A 15,897-nucleotide genomic window follows, 5' to 3' on the forward strand; every position below is an offset into this window, starting at 1 on the left:
GGTGTGTGGAACATGCTGCCCAGTGATAGTGTTGAAGCCGATACCCTGACTTCATTCAAGACAGCTAGATGAGGTCCTCCAGTCAGGAAGGGAGGCACTCCTTTACACAAAGGGATGTGGGAGCATGGAACAAGCTAAATATCCAAGTTGTTTCACAAATGGAAACCACAGGGAAGTACATTTAAAAATGAGCATGGGAGACAGTAGCTCACACAAAGGGTGGTGGGATAGTTTTCTTTCAGGAAACAAATGGATGACATCCTGGGATCAATTCAGTACTAGCTACCAAATAAAAAAAAGGTCAGAATGCTGTTGTAGTGTGCTCTCATGAGGCACCAGTTCTGTAGGGGTTTGGGCATTTACTGGGACAATAATTAATTGTGGCAGTAAATCGCAAAATGATTCTTTTAATGGCCTTAGAATCCAACCATGCGGTATAACTCAAACAACGCACACACACAGGTACTAATACACTAAAATACATTTATTAATACATAGAAGGTGCATGTAAATCTAACAGATCTTATCGTGAGGGTAAGCAGAAAACAAAAGGTATATATTCATTCAGTTACAAAGAGTTACACATATCAAGAGGACATACATTCAGTATATCATTCATTTAGACCGTTTCTTGAATGAACTTGGTTACAACTTCTACATTAGATACTCAAAACAAGTACATAACTCTTAGGAATTAAATTGATATCAACTGGTTGGGATAACAATTGAATTCTCGAGCAGTAATGCAGTGAAGTTGAATACTCATCCAATCTCTGGGGATTCAGATCTCCCCCGGACAAAGAAACAGTTGCAGGCTTGTTGCTGTCCAATCCGTGCTCTCTGGCTAGGTGCCAAGCGGTGCTCGGTGCGGCTGGAGAGATTCCTGCTGCGCTGCTCTCTGAAGACCGGCTAGTTAGTGTTGGCTTTAACTAGCAAAGTTTGTGCACAGGAGAAAACTGACTGTGGGTCCCAGCTGGTCAGGAAGAAGAACGGTTCGTTCCTGATGAAACGCTAGTTCTGAATACTGATTCAGCTGTCCACAGTTCCGACCTGTTCACGAGGCCTGCTGCTGGTGCTAACCTCGGGTGGATCCTCTGGTTACGCGCTGGCAACCTCCGCTCTAGACTCTTAGAACAAGGAAAGTTCTGGCACTCGGACACACTGGCCGTTACATGGTGGTCCTGGCTGAGTCTCAGGATGGTCAGGAGGCGTGCTGCGAGAATGTCCTGCACTTCCCAACTGTTCTGGCCTGCGGGCCGTCCTGTCCTGGAATCATTCACACCCCTGGAATTGTTCTTTTTGGAATTCTTCTTCAGGCCCTCTGTGTTGCCTGTTTTTACCTGGAGGAACTTCAGGTCGTTCATTGGCTGAAAGTTTAATGGGCATCAGAGACCCACGTGGGTTACTCGGCCCTACCAGTTCCTGATTGGTTGATCAAGGTGAGATGTGAGTAACTCACCCCTGACACTTAGGAATGCAGTCCAGATGTCCATCTGGCACTCCCTAGACAGATAGGCGCCAATGGATGACCATTGATCATGATAGCCAGGCTTAGCTAAGTGCATCCCCATTTGGGAGCTGTCCCTTATCAAAGAAACCTTAAATCAGCCTGCATGAATAGCTTATCTGTGGCTGCACCACAGAGATGAAGAGAGAGATGGGGCCTCACTGGCAAGAGAGCGCAAAACTTAATTCCTGTATTTTAATAAGCCTTGCCGCTACAGGTGTAACAGTAATAGTATCATGAAATCTTTATTCCTCCCTGCAGTCTCACTCTCTAACAATGTAAAATAAATGCATTATGACATTATCCATAAACAAATATTTCTGGTAGTAGCTGATACATTAATGCTGCACACTGGTATCTTTCCGGGAGTGAATAGGATGTGCATATAAACTGTGCATCATGTGATACCTGTCAGTTACACCTTCAACAGGCTGACAGGGTTAGCTTGAGAATACCAGCAGAGTTAGAAGATGAGTGTTAGTTGTTGTGAAGCAGGGTTATGGAGTGGTGTAGCTTCTTCTACACTCTGTTGTGTTAAATCCTGCTTGACCTTAAAATGCCTTTTGTCTTGTGTTTTTGTGTGTGTGAATTACCTGAGTCAGGGTAGTGTCAGCAGGGTCTTGTCACAGTAGATGAGTGTATATACAGTGCCTTCAGAAAGTATTCACCCAGTGGAATTTTGTTGCATTTTGTTCCCATTACACCTCCACATTTTAACATTTTTTCCTCGTTTTAAGAACACTAAATTCAACACATTTATGAATCAAAAATATTTTTTATTCAAGAACATTTGTTTTTCAAAATGAAAGATTTACATTTCTCATTTACAAAAGTATTGTATTACAAGAGATTGTTTGTGTCTGCAGTTTCTCCCATTTCAGCCAAAAAGCTCTGCAACTCTGTCAGTGTTGGAGCTGGCCACTTTTGGTCACTTTTCTGACAATCACCATTCTTGTCCGGTTGCTCAATTTGGTAGGAGGGCCTGATCTTAGTAGTGTCTGGGTTTTGCCATGTTTTTTCTATTTAGTTACAATGGGATTTAACGGTGCTCCTAGGAAGGTTCAAAACTTTGCCAATCTTTTTATAACCTTCTCCAGTTTTTTTTCCTCCTAACAACTTCATCTCAAAGTTCCAAAGGTAGCTCCTTGGTCTTCATGACAGCAGGACTGATCTGATCTGCTGTTTCAGTGAGACCTCACAGTCAGTGATATCTATTGTGCAATCAAGCAATTGAACACCGGTGAATTTGAAATGAACACAGGTGTACCTTGTTAATGTATTTAGTGTGATCTCTCAAGATAATTGACCCAAATTAGGTTGTTGAAACAAAGGGAGTGAATACTTATCAATTAAGTAATTTTCCATTTTTATTTTTAATAGATGTCTTCAGAATTATAAATACTTAATTTCATTTGAACATTATAAAGAATTGCTTCTACAGGAGTGGAGAAAAACATTTAAATATGATTTAATTTGACTTTGCAACACAGCAGAATGAGAAATAAACAATGGGGTGTGAGTACTTTCTGAAGGCACTGTATATATAGCTTGTCCTGTCTGCAGTTGCATTGAAAAAAAAATTGAAGTATTACTAACGGTGCCAAAATAGATTTTCTTATTAAAAGAGATTCATACAGTATCTTATTCTTTATTATTTACCCTTTATTGCATAAATATTTCTTGTATTTGATATATATGCTCTCTTATCCACATAAATTAAACTCTGTGACAAGAACTATTTCTGTTTTAGTCAACTGTAAATAAGAGTATAGTCAAAATTTAACTGACCAGACGAACTCAAAATTGGGTGACTACAAAGTGACTATGACTAATAGACATTTTGGGAACAAGTAAAGGTTTGTTCCATGCTGAAAAGAGAAGAAAATAAATGTCTCGGCTGTGGAGCCTTCTTCGGATGTCACATGCTGACGCACCTACCCACTTGAACTAAAGACATTTTAGTTGACTTGACTTAGACTATGATTAAATAAAAAACCTGGTGACTAAATTGGTTTTTTTAAGTCACCTGACTGGAACTCTTCCCACACTGACTGTAGCTGAATGGTCTGTCTCCTGTGTGAATGCGCTGGTGCTTTTTTAAGTCATGCGATTGAATAAAACTCTTCCCACACTGACTGCAGATAAACGGTCTCTCTCCTGTGTGAATGCGCTGGTGGGCTTTTAAGCTACGTGACTGACTAAAACTCTTCCCACACTGACTGCAGCTGAATGGTCTCTCTCCTGTGTGAATGCGCTGGTGCTTTTTTAAGTCATGCGATTGAATAAAACTCTTCCCACACTGACTGCAGCTGAACAGTCTCTCTTCTGTGTGAATGCGCTGGTGGGCTATTAAGCTACTTGACTGACTAAAACTCTTCCCACACTGACCACAGCTGAATGGTCTCTCTCCTGTGTGAATGCGCTGGTGGGTTATTAAGCTACTTGACCGACTAAAACTCTTTCCACACTGACTGCAGCTGAACGGTCTCTCTCCTGTGTGAATGCGCTGGTGTGATTGTAAGTGGCTTTTCTGACTAAAACTCTTCCCACACTGACTGCAACTGAATGCTCTCTCTCCTGTGTGAATGCGCCGGTGGGCTATTAAGCTACTTGACTGACTAAAACTCTTCCCACACTGACTGCAGCTGAATGGTCTCTCTCCTGTGTGAATGCGCTGGTGGGTTATTAAATTACTTGACTGACTAAAAGTCTTCCCACACTGACTACAGGTGAACAGTCTCTCTCCTGTGTGAATGCGCTGGTGGGTTATTAAGTTACATGACCAACTAAAACTCTTCCCACACTGACTGCAGCAGAATGGTCTCTCTCCTGTGTGAATGTGCTGGTGGGATTTTAAGGCATGTGACTGACTAAAACTCTTCCCACACTGACTGCAGCTGAATGGTGCCTCTCCTGTGTGAATGCGCTGGTGGGTTATTAAATTACTTGACTGTCTAAAAGTCTTCCCACACTGACTGCAGCTGAACGGTCTCTCTCCTGTGTGAATGTGCTGATGTTGTTTTAAGAGCTGCAAGTGACTAAAACTCTTCCCACAATGACTACATCTGAAAGGTCTCTCTCCCGTGTGAATACGCTGGTGTCTTTTAAAGTCACTTGACTGAATAAAACTCTTCCCACACTGACTGCAGCTGAATGGTCTCTCTCCCGTTTGAAGGTGCTGGTCGGGTTTTGATTTGCTAGACTGACAGAAACGCTGCTCCTCTCTGTGCCATAATGGCAGTTTGTCCACTCCATCTGAGCAAGGCCTTGAGTGATTCTTCCTCATTCTCTGATTGTACTGGGGTCTCTTATTCTGCCAATGCTCCATGGAATGGTCTTGCTCCGTGTGCTGAGATTTGTTTTCTCCACCATGTCCTTCAGTGTGCTGCTCAGCAGTGTGAATCATCCGGGGCTCCTTCTCCAGCTCTCTGAGACTAAAACTGTCTAGTTCATTCAGTTGTTCTCCTCTTTGCCCAAGAACAGACCTACTCTCCAGTTCATTAAAACTTTTAACAATTTTCTCAGTAACCAGATTAGTAAACCTGTGTGTAAAGCCATCAGATACTAAGGGATCATATGATTGTTTGAGTCTCTGCAATGACAGTCTCTCCACTTGAACAGAACAAGGCCTAATTATCAAGCCCTGTAGGAGCTGCTGTTGCTCCTCCCTGTACTGACTCCTCTCTGTGTGCTGTGACTCAGTACTGTTCTCTTCACCAGGTACATCAGTCTGCTGCTCTGCAGCGTCAATCAACTTGGACTTCATGTCCTGTTCTGTAAGATTTAAAACATCCAGTTCTTCACTGTGCTCTCGTACAGAGACACAGCCCAGTTCATTACAACCTTGTGTAATATTGTTCGAGTCCAGATTATTAATCTTATCTATAAAATCATCACATACTAAGAGCCCAGGTGTCTCACTCTCAGGCTCTGTCTTCATCATGGTCACAGAGTCCAGATCCTCGACACTCTGTCTGCTCTCTGTGTGCTGCTCACTGAGTGTCTCTTTCCCTTCTGCGACAGTGAGCTCTCTCTCCTGCACCAAACTGGAGCCCCACTCCTCCTCACTGTGCTGCTGTTCAAGAGGAGCCATGTCCCCAGCATCAGAGAGAGCACTGGTCTCTGTGCCTGTAAATACAGGAAAAGAAAACAATAACTTTATAATAATAATAAACTTTATTTTATATAGCACCTTTAAAGGTGGCTTCTCAAAGCACTTTACAGAAGGCCAACAACAAAAAAGACACAATATAAGCATGATGAGAATATAGTTAGACGAGTCAGTAGATGGTGGTACTAAGTCCAGTAGGAGCAGAGGGGTAAAGAACAGATAAATAAAGGCTCTTCTGAAGAAGAAGGTTTTGAGTCTGGATTTGAAGAAGCTTAGAGAAAGTGACTCTGATATCCTTGGGGAGAAAGTTCTAGAGCTTGGGGCAAAACAGGAGAAGGCCATGTCACCCATAGAGTGTAGAAGGACTGGGGGACAAATAGTTGAACACAATTAGAAGAGTGAAGGTTGTGAGGTGGGGAGTAGGGCGATAACTCAGACAGGTACTGAGGTGCCAAGCCATAGAGAGCCTTATAGGTAAGCAGGAGGATTGTTAAGCATCACAAAACTTGACAGGAAGCCAGTGCAAGGACTCCAGGATAGGAGTAATGTGAATACTTGCACTAGACAAACTGGAAATTACAGCATATTAACACTGCACTGACAGAGATGGGTAAATACAGACACACTGACTGGACACTGCAGCATATTAGCACTGCACTGAAAGGGGTTAATATAGACATGCTGACTGGACACTACAGTACATTAACACTGCACTAAGAGAGGGGTTCATACAGACACACTGACTGGACACTACAGTACTTTAACACTGTACTGAGACGGAGGCATTTATACAGCCATGGACTGCTCAGAGAAGGGGGGTAAATACAGACAGACTGACAGACAGGACACTACAGTACATTAGCACTGCACTGAGAGAGAGCGGTTAATACAGACACACTGACTGGACACTACAGAACATTAACACTGCACTGAGTGACAGGTTAATACAGACATGCTGACTGGACACTACAGTACATTAACACTGCATTGAGAAAGAGAGGGATTAATACAGACACACTGACTGCATATTATAGTACTTTAAAACTGCACGGAGAGAGGTAGGTTAATACATAGACACTGACTGGACACTACAGTACATTAACACTACACTGAGACAGAGAGGGGTTAATACAAACACACTGACTGGACACTCCAGTATATTAACACTGCACTGAGAGAGAGAGGGGTTGATTCACACACACTGACTGCACACTACAATATATTAACACTGCACTGAGAGAGAGGGGTTAATACAGACACACTGACTGGACACTACAGTACATTAACACTGCACTGAGAGAGAGGGGTTAATACAGACACACTGACTGGACACTACAGTACATTAACACTGCACTGAGAGAGAGGGGGGTTAATACATACATACTGACTGGACACTACAGCACATTAACACTACACTGAGAGACAGTGTTCAATCAATCTTTATTGACAGAAAAAATAAAGAAAGTATGAATCTTGATTCTTAGGACCCCACCTTAAAAATTATTAAAATAAAATCATAATTGGAATATTAATTTTTTATTCACAATCCTGCACGTTTCCAAAACACCAATGCTTTTCAAATGTTCCACAGTCATTATGAGATAATATAAAACATATATTTTAACGACATCCTGCTCTTCACCAACCCTTCAAACATCCTCACCAAGTCTACAGACCCGGAACCAGAGATCTTATTTTTCAGAGTCTTGTAGATGGTGAGTTTGGCCTGGCCCAGTAGAAAGTTGGCGAGGAGGGTCTGAGTTTTTTGTTTTTTCGTATGACCCACCCCGAACATGAAAATAATGTAATTGAAGGCCAGGCCAAGGTTGATGAAGAGCCAAATCAACACGGCAAACATGGGCGACAGGTGGGGGCAGGCACTGTAGTAGTGGAACACCGTCTCCCTCTGAGCGCAGAAGGGACAGGCCCCTTTTGTTGAGGGGAAATCTGTAGAGGCTACCCCAGGCAGGCCGGACACCATCTGGCACCCCCAGACGAGCCCTCCAGGGAGTGTCAGGGAGTGCAGACAGCTGGGCTTGGTGTCTAGATGTTACAACTAGTCTATATAGACACTTCCCCCCAACACCAGCCAGAGACCTCTCCTCTGAAGCAAGGGACTCAAGGAGAGATCCTGTCGGCCCGGGACTGAGTGCAGGAGACACTAGCAGACCAGGGAAAGGAGGCTGTGTGGTTGGAAGGTGGCGTTCCTCAAACAGATCCTGGACTAGCAGCATCTCCTCAAGAGGCAGAGCAGAGCAGAGCAAAGCTGAGTAAGAAACCCGTCCACACACCGCCGCGAGTGTAGTCCCAGAGCGTCACATGCCCACTCCATGCTGCGCCAGCAGTCCTGATCCACGTCAAGCAGGTGGTGGAGTTGTGTGACATTGGCGCGGACCAGTCTGCTGGTAAAGTCCAAGGAGCGGCCCAGTTCTGTGTCCATTCACGGATTGTGTACTAGTGGCTCTCAGAGTGTCCAGTATAGACTGGGCCGCTCCTCCTCTCTCCGCACGTGCAGATGCCGCCAGGCTTTCAGGAGACTACGCTGGAAAGGCTGCAGTGGAGACAGGTCAACCCTGCTGGTGTCCATCAGGAAGAGAACAGAGTCGATCCCGAAGTGTCCTGCTAGACGCAACAGGGTGAAGGTCAGCTCCTTCCAGGACAGCGAGGCCGGGCCATACAGCAGCTTCTGTACTGCCTGCATACGAAAGGCGTCCACCCGGCTCCGGATGTCAACGAGTCCTTGTCCTCCGTCCTCTCTGGGCAAATAGAGGACACCCCTCCACAGCCAGTGCAGTCCATCCCAGAAGAAGTCGAGAAGCGTGGCCTGCAGCTCCTCGATCAGTCCAGCTGCTGGCTCCAGGCACAGCAGGCAATGCCACAACATTGAAGCCACCAGGGTGTTGACAATCAGAACCCGGCCTTTGTAGGAGATCTGGGAGAGCAGCCAGCGCCAGCGGTCCAGCCGACCTTTCACTTTTTCGAGGAGCCCCTCCCAGTTCTTCCTCACACTGGCCTTGTCCCCCAGGTACAACCCCAGGTATTTGAGTCCTCCTCTGGTCCAGCTGAACCTCTCTGGCAAGACTGGGGGACCCGTCTCGCTCCACTCTCCCAGGAGTAGGGCGCTACTCTTGGCCCAGTTTACTTTGGCTGATGATAGCCACTGGAAATCATTCAAAGTTGTCTGTAGCGCCCTGACATCCTGTTCTCCTCCGACCACGACCATGATGTCATCAGCGTATGCCAACATCTTGACAGTAGAATTGGGGCAGCCCGGGATGGACAGCCCCTTGATGACCCGGCGCAGCTGATGTAGCAGAGGTTCAATGGCAAGGGAGTAGAGCATTCCTGAGAGTGCACAGCCCTGCCTGACTCCCCTCTGCACTGGAAACGGAGCACTCAGCCCTCTGTTGACCTTTAGCACACTGAAGATGTCACTGTACAGCACCTGAATCATGGCAACAAAGACAGAGCTGAATCCGAAAAACCTCATGGTTCTCCACAAATACTGATGTTCAACCCTATCAAAGGCCTTTTCCTGGTCTAACGAAATGAGACCAGTATCTAAACCCAATAGTCTGGAGGTGGCCACAACATCTCAAATCAGAAATATATTATCAAAGATTGTCCTTCTGGGTACACAGTACGATTGTTCGGACTGCACCACTGATCCCAGCACCACCCTCAGCCTGTTGGCCAGAGCTTTGGACAGGATTTTATAATCCACACACAGCAGGGCAACAGGTCTCCAGTTCTTAATGTCACACAGGTCCCCTTTCTTAGGCAGCAGGGTGACAACAGCTCTCCTGCAGCTCAGTGGCAGGTCCCCGTGCTCCAGACTTTCCGAGAACACATCCAGCAGGTCAGGTCCCAGCACGGCCCAGAAGGCACAGTAGAATTTGGCCGGCAAGCCATCAAGGCCAGGGGTCATACCATTACTCAAGACACTGAGTGCAGTGGAGAGCTCCTCCAGGGATAGAGGCCTCTCCGGCCATGCCCCCTCCTCTTCGGGGACCTGTGGAAGGTCTTCAAGGAACCTGCGTGTGCAGACCAAGTCCTCACTTGCCTCGCTGGAGAAGAGTGTCTTGTAGAACTGCATGGTCCTCTCCTGGATCTGCCCAGCCTCGTGCAGCTCCTGCCCTGTCTCCGAGCGCAGGCAGAGGTTCTGCCTGCTCTGGCCCGGTTTCTTCTCTAGGCCAAAGAAGTAGCGAGTCGGGGCGTCTACCTGTGATGCACTCTGAACCCTAGATTTTATTAGAGCTCCCTGTACTTTTGTGTCCAGAAGGCCAATGAGTGATTCTTTTTGAGTGTGGAGGTTATCAATTAGCCTCCTGTCTGCACAACACTCCAGAGCCTGGTGGAGCTCCAGAATGTCTCTCTCCAGAGCCTTCATGGACTCACGGATACCTCTCGTGACAATTCCAGTGTACTGCTGGTGGAACTGGCGAATCTGCACCTTCCCAGTATCCCACTACTGCCTCAGGGAGACAAAGTGGGCTTTCTGACTCCTCCACTGCTACCAGAAGAACACGAGGCAGTCACAGAAGTGAGCATCGTCAAGCAGTTGGGTATTAAAGTGCCAGTAGGCACTGCGGGACCTCACTGATGGGACGACGACTGTGCAGATGGTGAGACAGTTGTCCGACAGGCCCACTGGACAGATGGGAGTACTGCTTGACGATGCTGTAATGATGTTTACGGCAGTAGATGCGGTCAAGCCTGGCCAGAGAGAGGGTGTTCCCTCAGACCTGGGCCCAGGTGTACTGCCTCGTGTCCCCATGACATCTCCTCCAGATGTCAGTGAGGTCAGATTTGACAAGGATCCTGCGCAGCTCCCTGGCCGACAGGCCATGTGGCTCTCCGTGATTCCTGCATAATTCCTGTCCAGTGTGCTGCTCTCTGTGCAGTTAAAATCATCCCCCAGGAAGACCAGCTCTTCAGGCTGGCAGGTCACCAGCGCATTTTCAAGCTCCCTGAAGAAGGTGACCCTCTCTCCGCCGTCTGTGGATGCGTAAATGTTAATAAAAACAAAGGTTTTCTTCCTGTAAACTACTCGCATGAGTCAAAGGCGACCTTTCACAACCTCATGGACGGCGATAGAGAGGGGCTTGAACCCCACAGAGAACAGCACCGTGATCCCCGTGCTCACAGGGGACCCATGATTGTACACAATGTCCCCCTGCCACTCCCGCTGCCAGGCAATGATGTTGGAGCTGTCGGTGTGGGTCTCCTGCAGGAACGTCACCTGCAGGCTGTTTTCTTTGATGACCTCCAACACCGCAGCTCGCTTCAAAGCCCTCCGGCACCCATTGGTGTTCAAACTCCCTATTCTAATGCCGCCCATGTTTGCGGAAAAGAAAAAAAGAAACAACATAAAACACAAACAGACACATAGCACGCAGACGGATAGTGATGTGATGTAAGAGACGGGACTCATTCGTGCTGAGGTGCATTCCGCGGTCCTGCCCTGATCTTACCCAATAAGCTCTTCAGGCACCATCTCTCTTGATCGCTGAAGTCATTCGCACCTGAGCCTTTTCAGATGGTGGGTCGCGGAGAGGACAAAGAGCTCAGTGTCGGGAAAAAAGTCCTCGACCACAGTTCCCCTCTTACCTTTAGTCTTCTCTAAGAACTCCCTGATGCTCTGGAAACTGTAGCCTACTCTGCAGCTCTGCCGGGCCGAGGAGCCCGAGGCGAGAGAGGAGTCTGGGAAGCCGCCCTCGTCATCGTTGCTCCCGGACTCCGAGGAGCTCCGGGCGGCGGCGGCGAGGACACTCCAGCGCGTCCTTACTCTCCCAGTGTCGGAGTCACTCGCGGCCCCTGGGCCGGCGACAGAGCCGCCCTCCACCGAGCTCTCTGTGCTGTGCTTTTTCTGCACCGCACTCTGCATAGATTTTTTCGTGCGCTTTCTCCACGGTGTCTTAAAACCATTGTCTATTTTTCTGGATGTTAATTAATTTCCTCCCCACACTGTGTCTACAGTTTTCGCTGCCACTTGTGACGAGTTTTCCTCCGTCGGTGTCACTGCCTGCTCTCTCTCCCTGACTCTCCTGAGCAGCGGGGCTCTGCAGCTCCCCTGCTCCGCCAGCGCTCGTATCTTGCTCCCCGGTGTGGGGAGCTCCCATCTGAGGGCTGAGGTGGTCCACTCTTTGCTATCTGTTCTCCTGCATGGGACACCACCAGCTCGGGCTCACCTGTCCCCTCCAGCGATCTCCTCTCCTGCACCCCGGCCGTGGGCTCTGCCTCCCTGCTGCCTCCCTGCACTGCTCCACTCCCCGCTGCCTGACACTGTCTCCTGGCCTCCTGGCAATTCTTCACCACATGCCCCTCGCTCCCGCACCTGAAGCACTTCGTCAATTCCAAAGTCACGAATACAACATAATCACAGGTGTCAATCCGAAATTTAAGATCCACATTGATCTCTTCCATGGGGTTTTTTTAAGATCACGTAGACTTGTCTTCGGAAAGAGATGACATGCTTCAGTTGAAGTCCCCTGCAGCCCAGAGGGACCCTCCTGATCGGAGAGACCACCTGTCCGTAACAGGACAGCTCCCTCTACAGCAGCTCGTTTCTCATGAACGGAGGCACATTGGAGAGGGTGATCTTCCGAGCTGGGGCTGTGAACGGCAGCACCGGGGTGAAGGTGCCGTCCAGGACAACCCACTTTACCACCAGGGCATTTGCCAGATCAATAGATTGCAGGAAAATAACTATCCCTCCACTCATGCGGGAAGCGGACTTGATGTTCCTGCAGCCCACAACCATCCCAACCGCAAGAACGCACCTCTCCAGCGGTTCATACAGACACACTGACTGGACGCTACAGTACATTAACACTGCACTGAGAGAGGTTCATACAGGCACACTGACTGGAAACTCCAGTACATTAACACTACACTGCAATCAGAGAAAGGGGTTAATACAGACACACTGACTGACTGGACACTACAGTGCATTAACACTGCACTGAGAGAGAGGGGGGTTAATACAGACACACTGACTGGACACTACAGTACATTAACACTGCACTGAGAGAGAGGGGTGAATACAGACACACTGACTGGACACTACAGTACTTTAACACTGCACTGAAAAAGGGGTTAATACAGACATGCTGACTGGACACTACAGTACATCAACACTGCACTGAGGGGGGGGGGGTTAATACAGACACACTGACTGAACACTACAGTACATCAACACTGCACTGAGAGGGGGGGGGTTAATACAGACACAGTGACTGGACACTACAGTACATTAACAATGCACTGAGAGGGGAGGGGGGGTTAATACAGACACACTGACTGGACACTACAGTACATTAACACTACACTGAGACAGAGAGGGTTTAATATAGACACACTGACTGGACACTACAGTACATTAACACTGCACTGAGAGAGAGAGGGGTTGATTCACACACACTGACTGGACACTACAGTACATTAACACTACACTGAGACAGAGAGGGTTTAATATAGACACACTGACTGGATACTACAGTACATTAACACTGTACTGAGACAGAGAGGGGTTGATTCACACACACTGACTGGACACTACAGTACATGAACACTGCACTGAGAGAGAGAGGGCTTGATACAGACACACTGACTAGACACTACAGTACATTAACACTGCACAGAGAGAGAGGGGGGTTAATACAGACACACTGACTGGACACTCCAGTACATTAACACTGCACTGAGAGAGAGAGGGGTTAATACAGACACACTGACTGGACACTACAGTACATTAACACTACACTGAGACAGAGAGGGTTTAATAAAGACACACTGACTGGACACTACAGTACATTAACACTGCACTGAGAGAGAGAGGGGGGTTAATACAGACACACTGACTGGACACTACAGTACATGAACACTGCACTGAGGGGGGGGGGGGGTTAATACAGACACACTGTCTGGACACTACAGTACATGAACACTGCACTGAGAGAGAGGGGGCTTGATACAGACACACTGACTAGACACTACAGTACATTACCACTGCACTGAGGGGGGGGGGGGGGTTAATACAGACACACTGACTGGACACTACAGTACATTAACACTGCAGAGAGAGAGGGGGGTTAATACAGACACACTGACTGGACACTCCAGTACATTAACACTGCACTGAGAGAGAGAGGGGTGAATACAGACACACTGACTGGACACTACAGTACATTAACACTACACTGAGACAGAGAGGGTTTAATAAAGACATACTGACTAGACACTACAGTACATTAACACTTTATACAAACAAGGACAAACTGGAAATTACAGCATATTAACACTGCACTGACAGAGAGGGGTAAATACAGCCATACTGACTGGACACTCCAGTACATTAACACCGCACTGAGAGAGGGGTTAATACAGACATACTTACTTCACAGTACGGTACATAAACAATGCACTAAGAGAGAGAGGGATTAATACAGATATAGTGGATTAATATTCCAGAGGAGTTAATACAGACACAGACCTCACCAGTGAGGAAGTTATAGACACTGGTTTTAAACACACACACATACTCTGACTTCATACACGTCACCACACTGACCTGACAACAGTTTCATGTCCATTTCTTCTTTTATTTCTGCAGTGACTTCACAGGGAAGCGTCTGGGTACCCTGATCTCCTCTTGCTCCCGAATCCTCCTCCCACAGCTGCAATCTCCACTTCAAGCTCTCGTTTTCCTTCTTCAGCTGCGCCATTTCACTCCCGACAATGTCCTGCACACACTGTGTGATTTTAAACACGGCCCGTCTCACCAGGACCTGGGAGACGCTGCGGAGTTTGTTTTCAAACTCGTTCTGAGTCAGACATCCTGTTTCCAAAAACTTCTGACACTTCATACACGATCGATTTGAGCAAAACGTGCATGAACGAGTCAAGCTGGATTTCCAGATTTAACAAGTACTCCGCCATCCTTCTTCAGAGTCGATCAGAAACAAAGGCTGACTTGCGATGTTTAAACAGAACAGCTTCTTTATTTCTATTCTTCACAGATTCTGTTGTCAGGGCTGTGCTCTGTTCAAGCATAAACACAGCTGACAAGATGCTACGTTTTCAGAAACTGAAGTTATTAAAAAAAACAACTTTCTTCTTTATAGAAAGAAAATCATTCAAGCACCCACAGCTATGTTGTGTAGCGCCGTGTGATGACGTCATTCGTTAGCGCGGCCGCGACTTCAAAACAATCGAGAAGCGGAGCTGAGAAAGAGGAGTTTCTGCAGCCTGATATAAACTTAACTGCACCTCCTAGCGCCACCTAGTCAAGAGGAGTGAATCACCTGCGACTTGCGCCGTTCGTAAGTGTGAATTTTGTGAAACGGAACATATTTACTGTTTTGCCCTTCCACAACGAAAACGTCTCCCTTTGCAGGTTTTTGGTTAAAGAAAAAAAATGCTGTCATATTCTTCCCAGCTGGCAGTATTTATTCTGCAACATAAGCAAGATTTGTATTTCATATTTCGCAAATTGTATGAATTTCTCGAAAAACACGTTGTTCCAAGAAAGGAAATAAATACTTCTAGTAACAAAATCAAGCCATATGTGATTGTCCTTAATGATACATTCTGTATGACAAGACAGGAAGAAAGGCACCTCAGGATTTCAGACACAGGATCTCCTGTATATTGAGAGAAGTTTATACCATCTGTCAGTTTTCATGTCCAAGGAGCTCAATTTGCATTCCATGTACAACAGCGTGTCCTCTACACCCGCCACTGAAGCACAGCACAGGCTCAGCATCTTGACATCTTCCTAACAGAGACACGTAGAGACCTTTTGGTGGGCAGTGGCTCAAAAGGGGAGAAGAGACCATTTCTGGAGCAGGATTTGTTACGTTGGAGTATTCTGGACACAAATCAGTGCCCACTTTTATTTCTGTTTTTTTTTTAATTTTACAGAAAGTTTAAATGTGACTTTGAAGGCATTATAATTCACAACCATGGCAAAAAATGGTTGTCCATAATTGTTGATTATGTTTGATTAACAGACAAAATATGACAACCCCTCTACTGAGCATATACTTTATTTTCCTGATGTAACACATCTTAACAAGAGGGCAAAGTAAATAAAATAATTAGCATCTAATTGCATGCAATACCAAATGCAATCTCTTTCCATCTTAAGAGCAAGGGTTCACATGATACATCAATTCAATTTTTTTTTCCCAAAAAAGTGTCTATTGTGGGACGAATACTGCTTGAGCAGCCTCTGTTCCTCAACCACCTGGCTCAGGTCTCGATGGAGTACATGTTT

At 46.6% G+C, this 15,897-nt stretch overlaps 1 protein-coding gene across 1 annotated transcript; it reads right to left on the bottom strand.

The window, feature by feature from the left end:
- Positions 1–471: 471 nt before the first annotated feature.
- On the bottom strand, positions 472–14,784 carry LOC148812994 (uncharacterized). Its single transcript, XM_088908453.1, has 2 exons — positions 14,191–14,784; positions 472–5,635 (listed from the first exon to the last, which is right to left on the bottom strand). Exons 1-2 carry the CDS (start codon positions 14,483–14,485, stop codon positions 3,525–3,527), a joined length of 2,406 nt encoding a protein of 801 aa, XP_088764579.1. The 5' UTR covers positions 14,486–14,784; the 3' UTR covers positions 472–3,524.
- Between the last annotated feature and the right edge of the window lie 1,113 nt (positions 14,785–15,897).

The sequence above is a fragment of the Atractosteus spatula genome (genome assembly GCF_055471065.1).
Source record: "Atractosteus spatula isolate fAtrSpa1 chromosome 10 unlocalized genomic scaffold, fAtrSpa1.hap1 SUPER_10_unloc_12, whole genome shotgun sequence".
Lineage (NCBI taxonomy): Eukaryota > Metazoa > Chordata > Actinopteri > Semionotiformes > Lepisosteidae > Atractosteus > Atractosteus spatula.

Coding starts and splice junctions, on each gene's coding strand:
- LOC148812994 (XM_088908453.1), bottom strand. CDS start 14,485: ATGAAGTGTCAGAAGTTTTTGGAAACAGGATGTCTGACTCAGAACGAG. Junction 5,636..14,190: donor GGACATGAAACTGTTGTCAG/GTCAGTGTGGTG, acceptor CTGTATTTACAG/GCACAGAGACCAGTGCTCTC.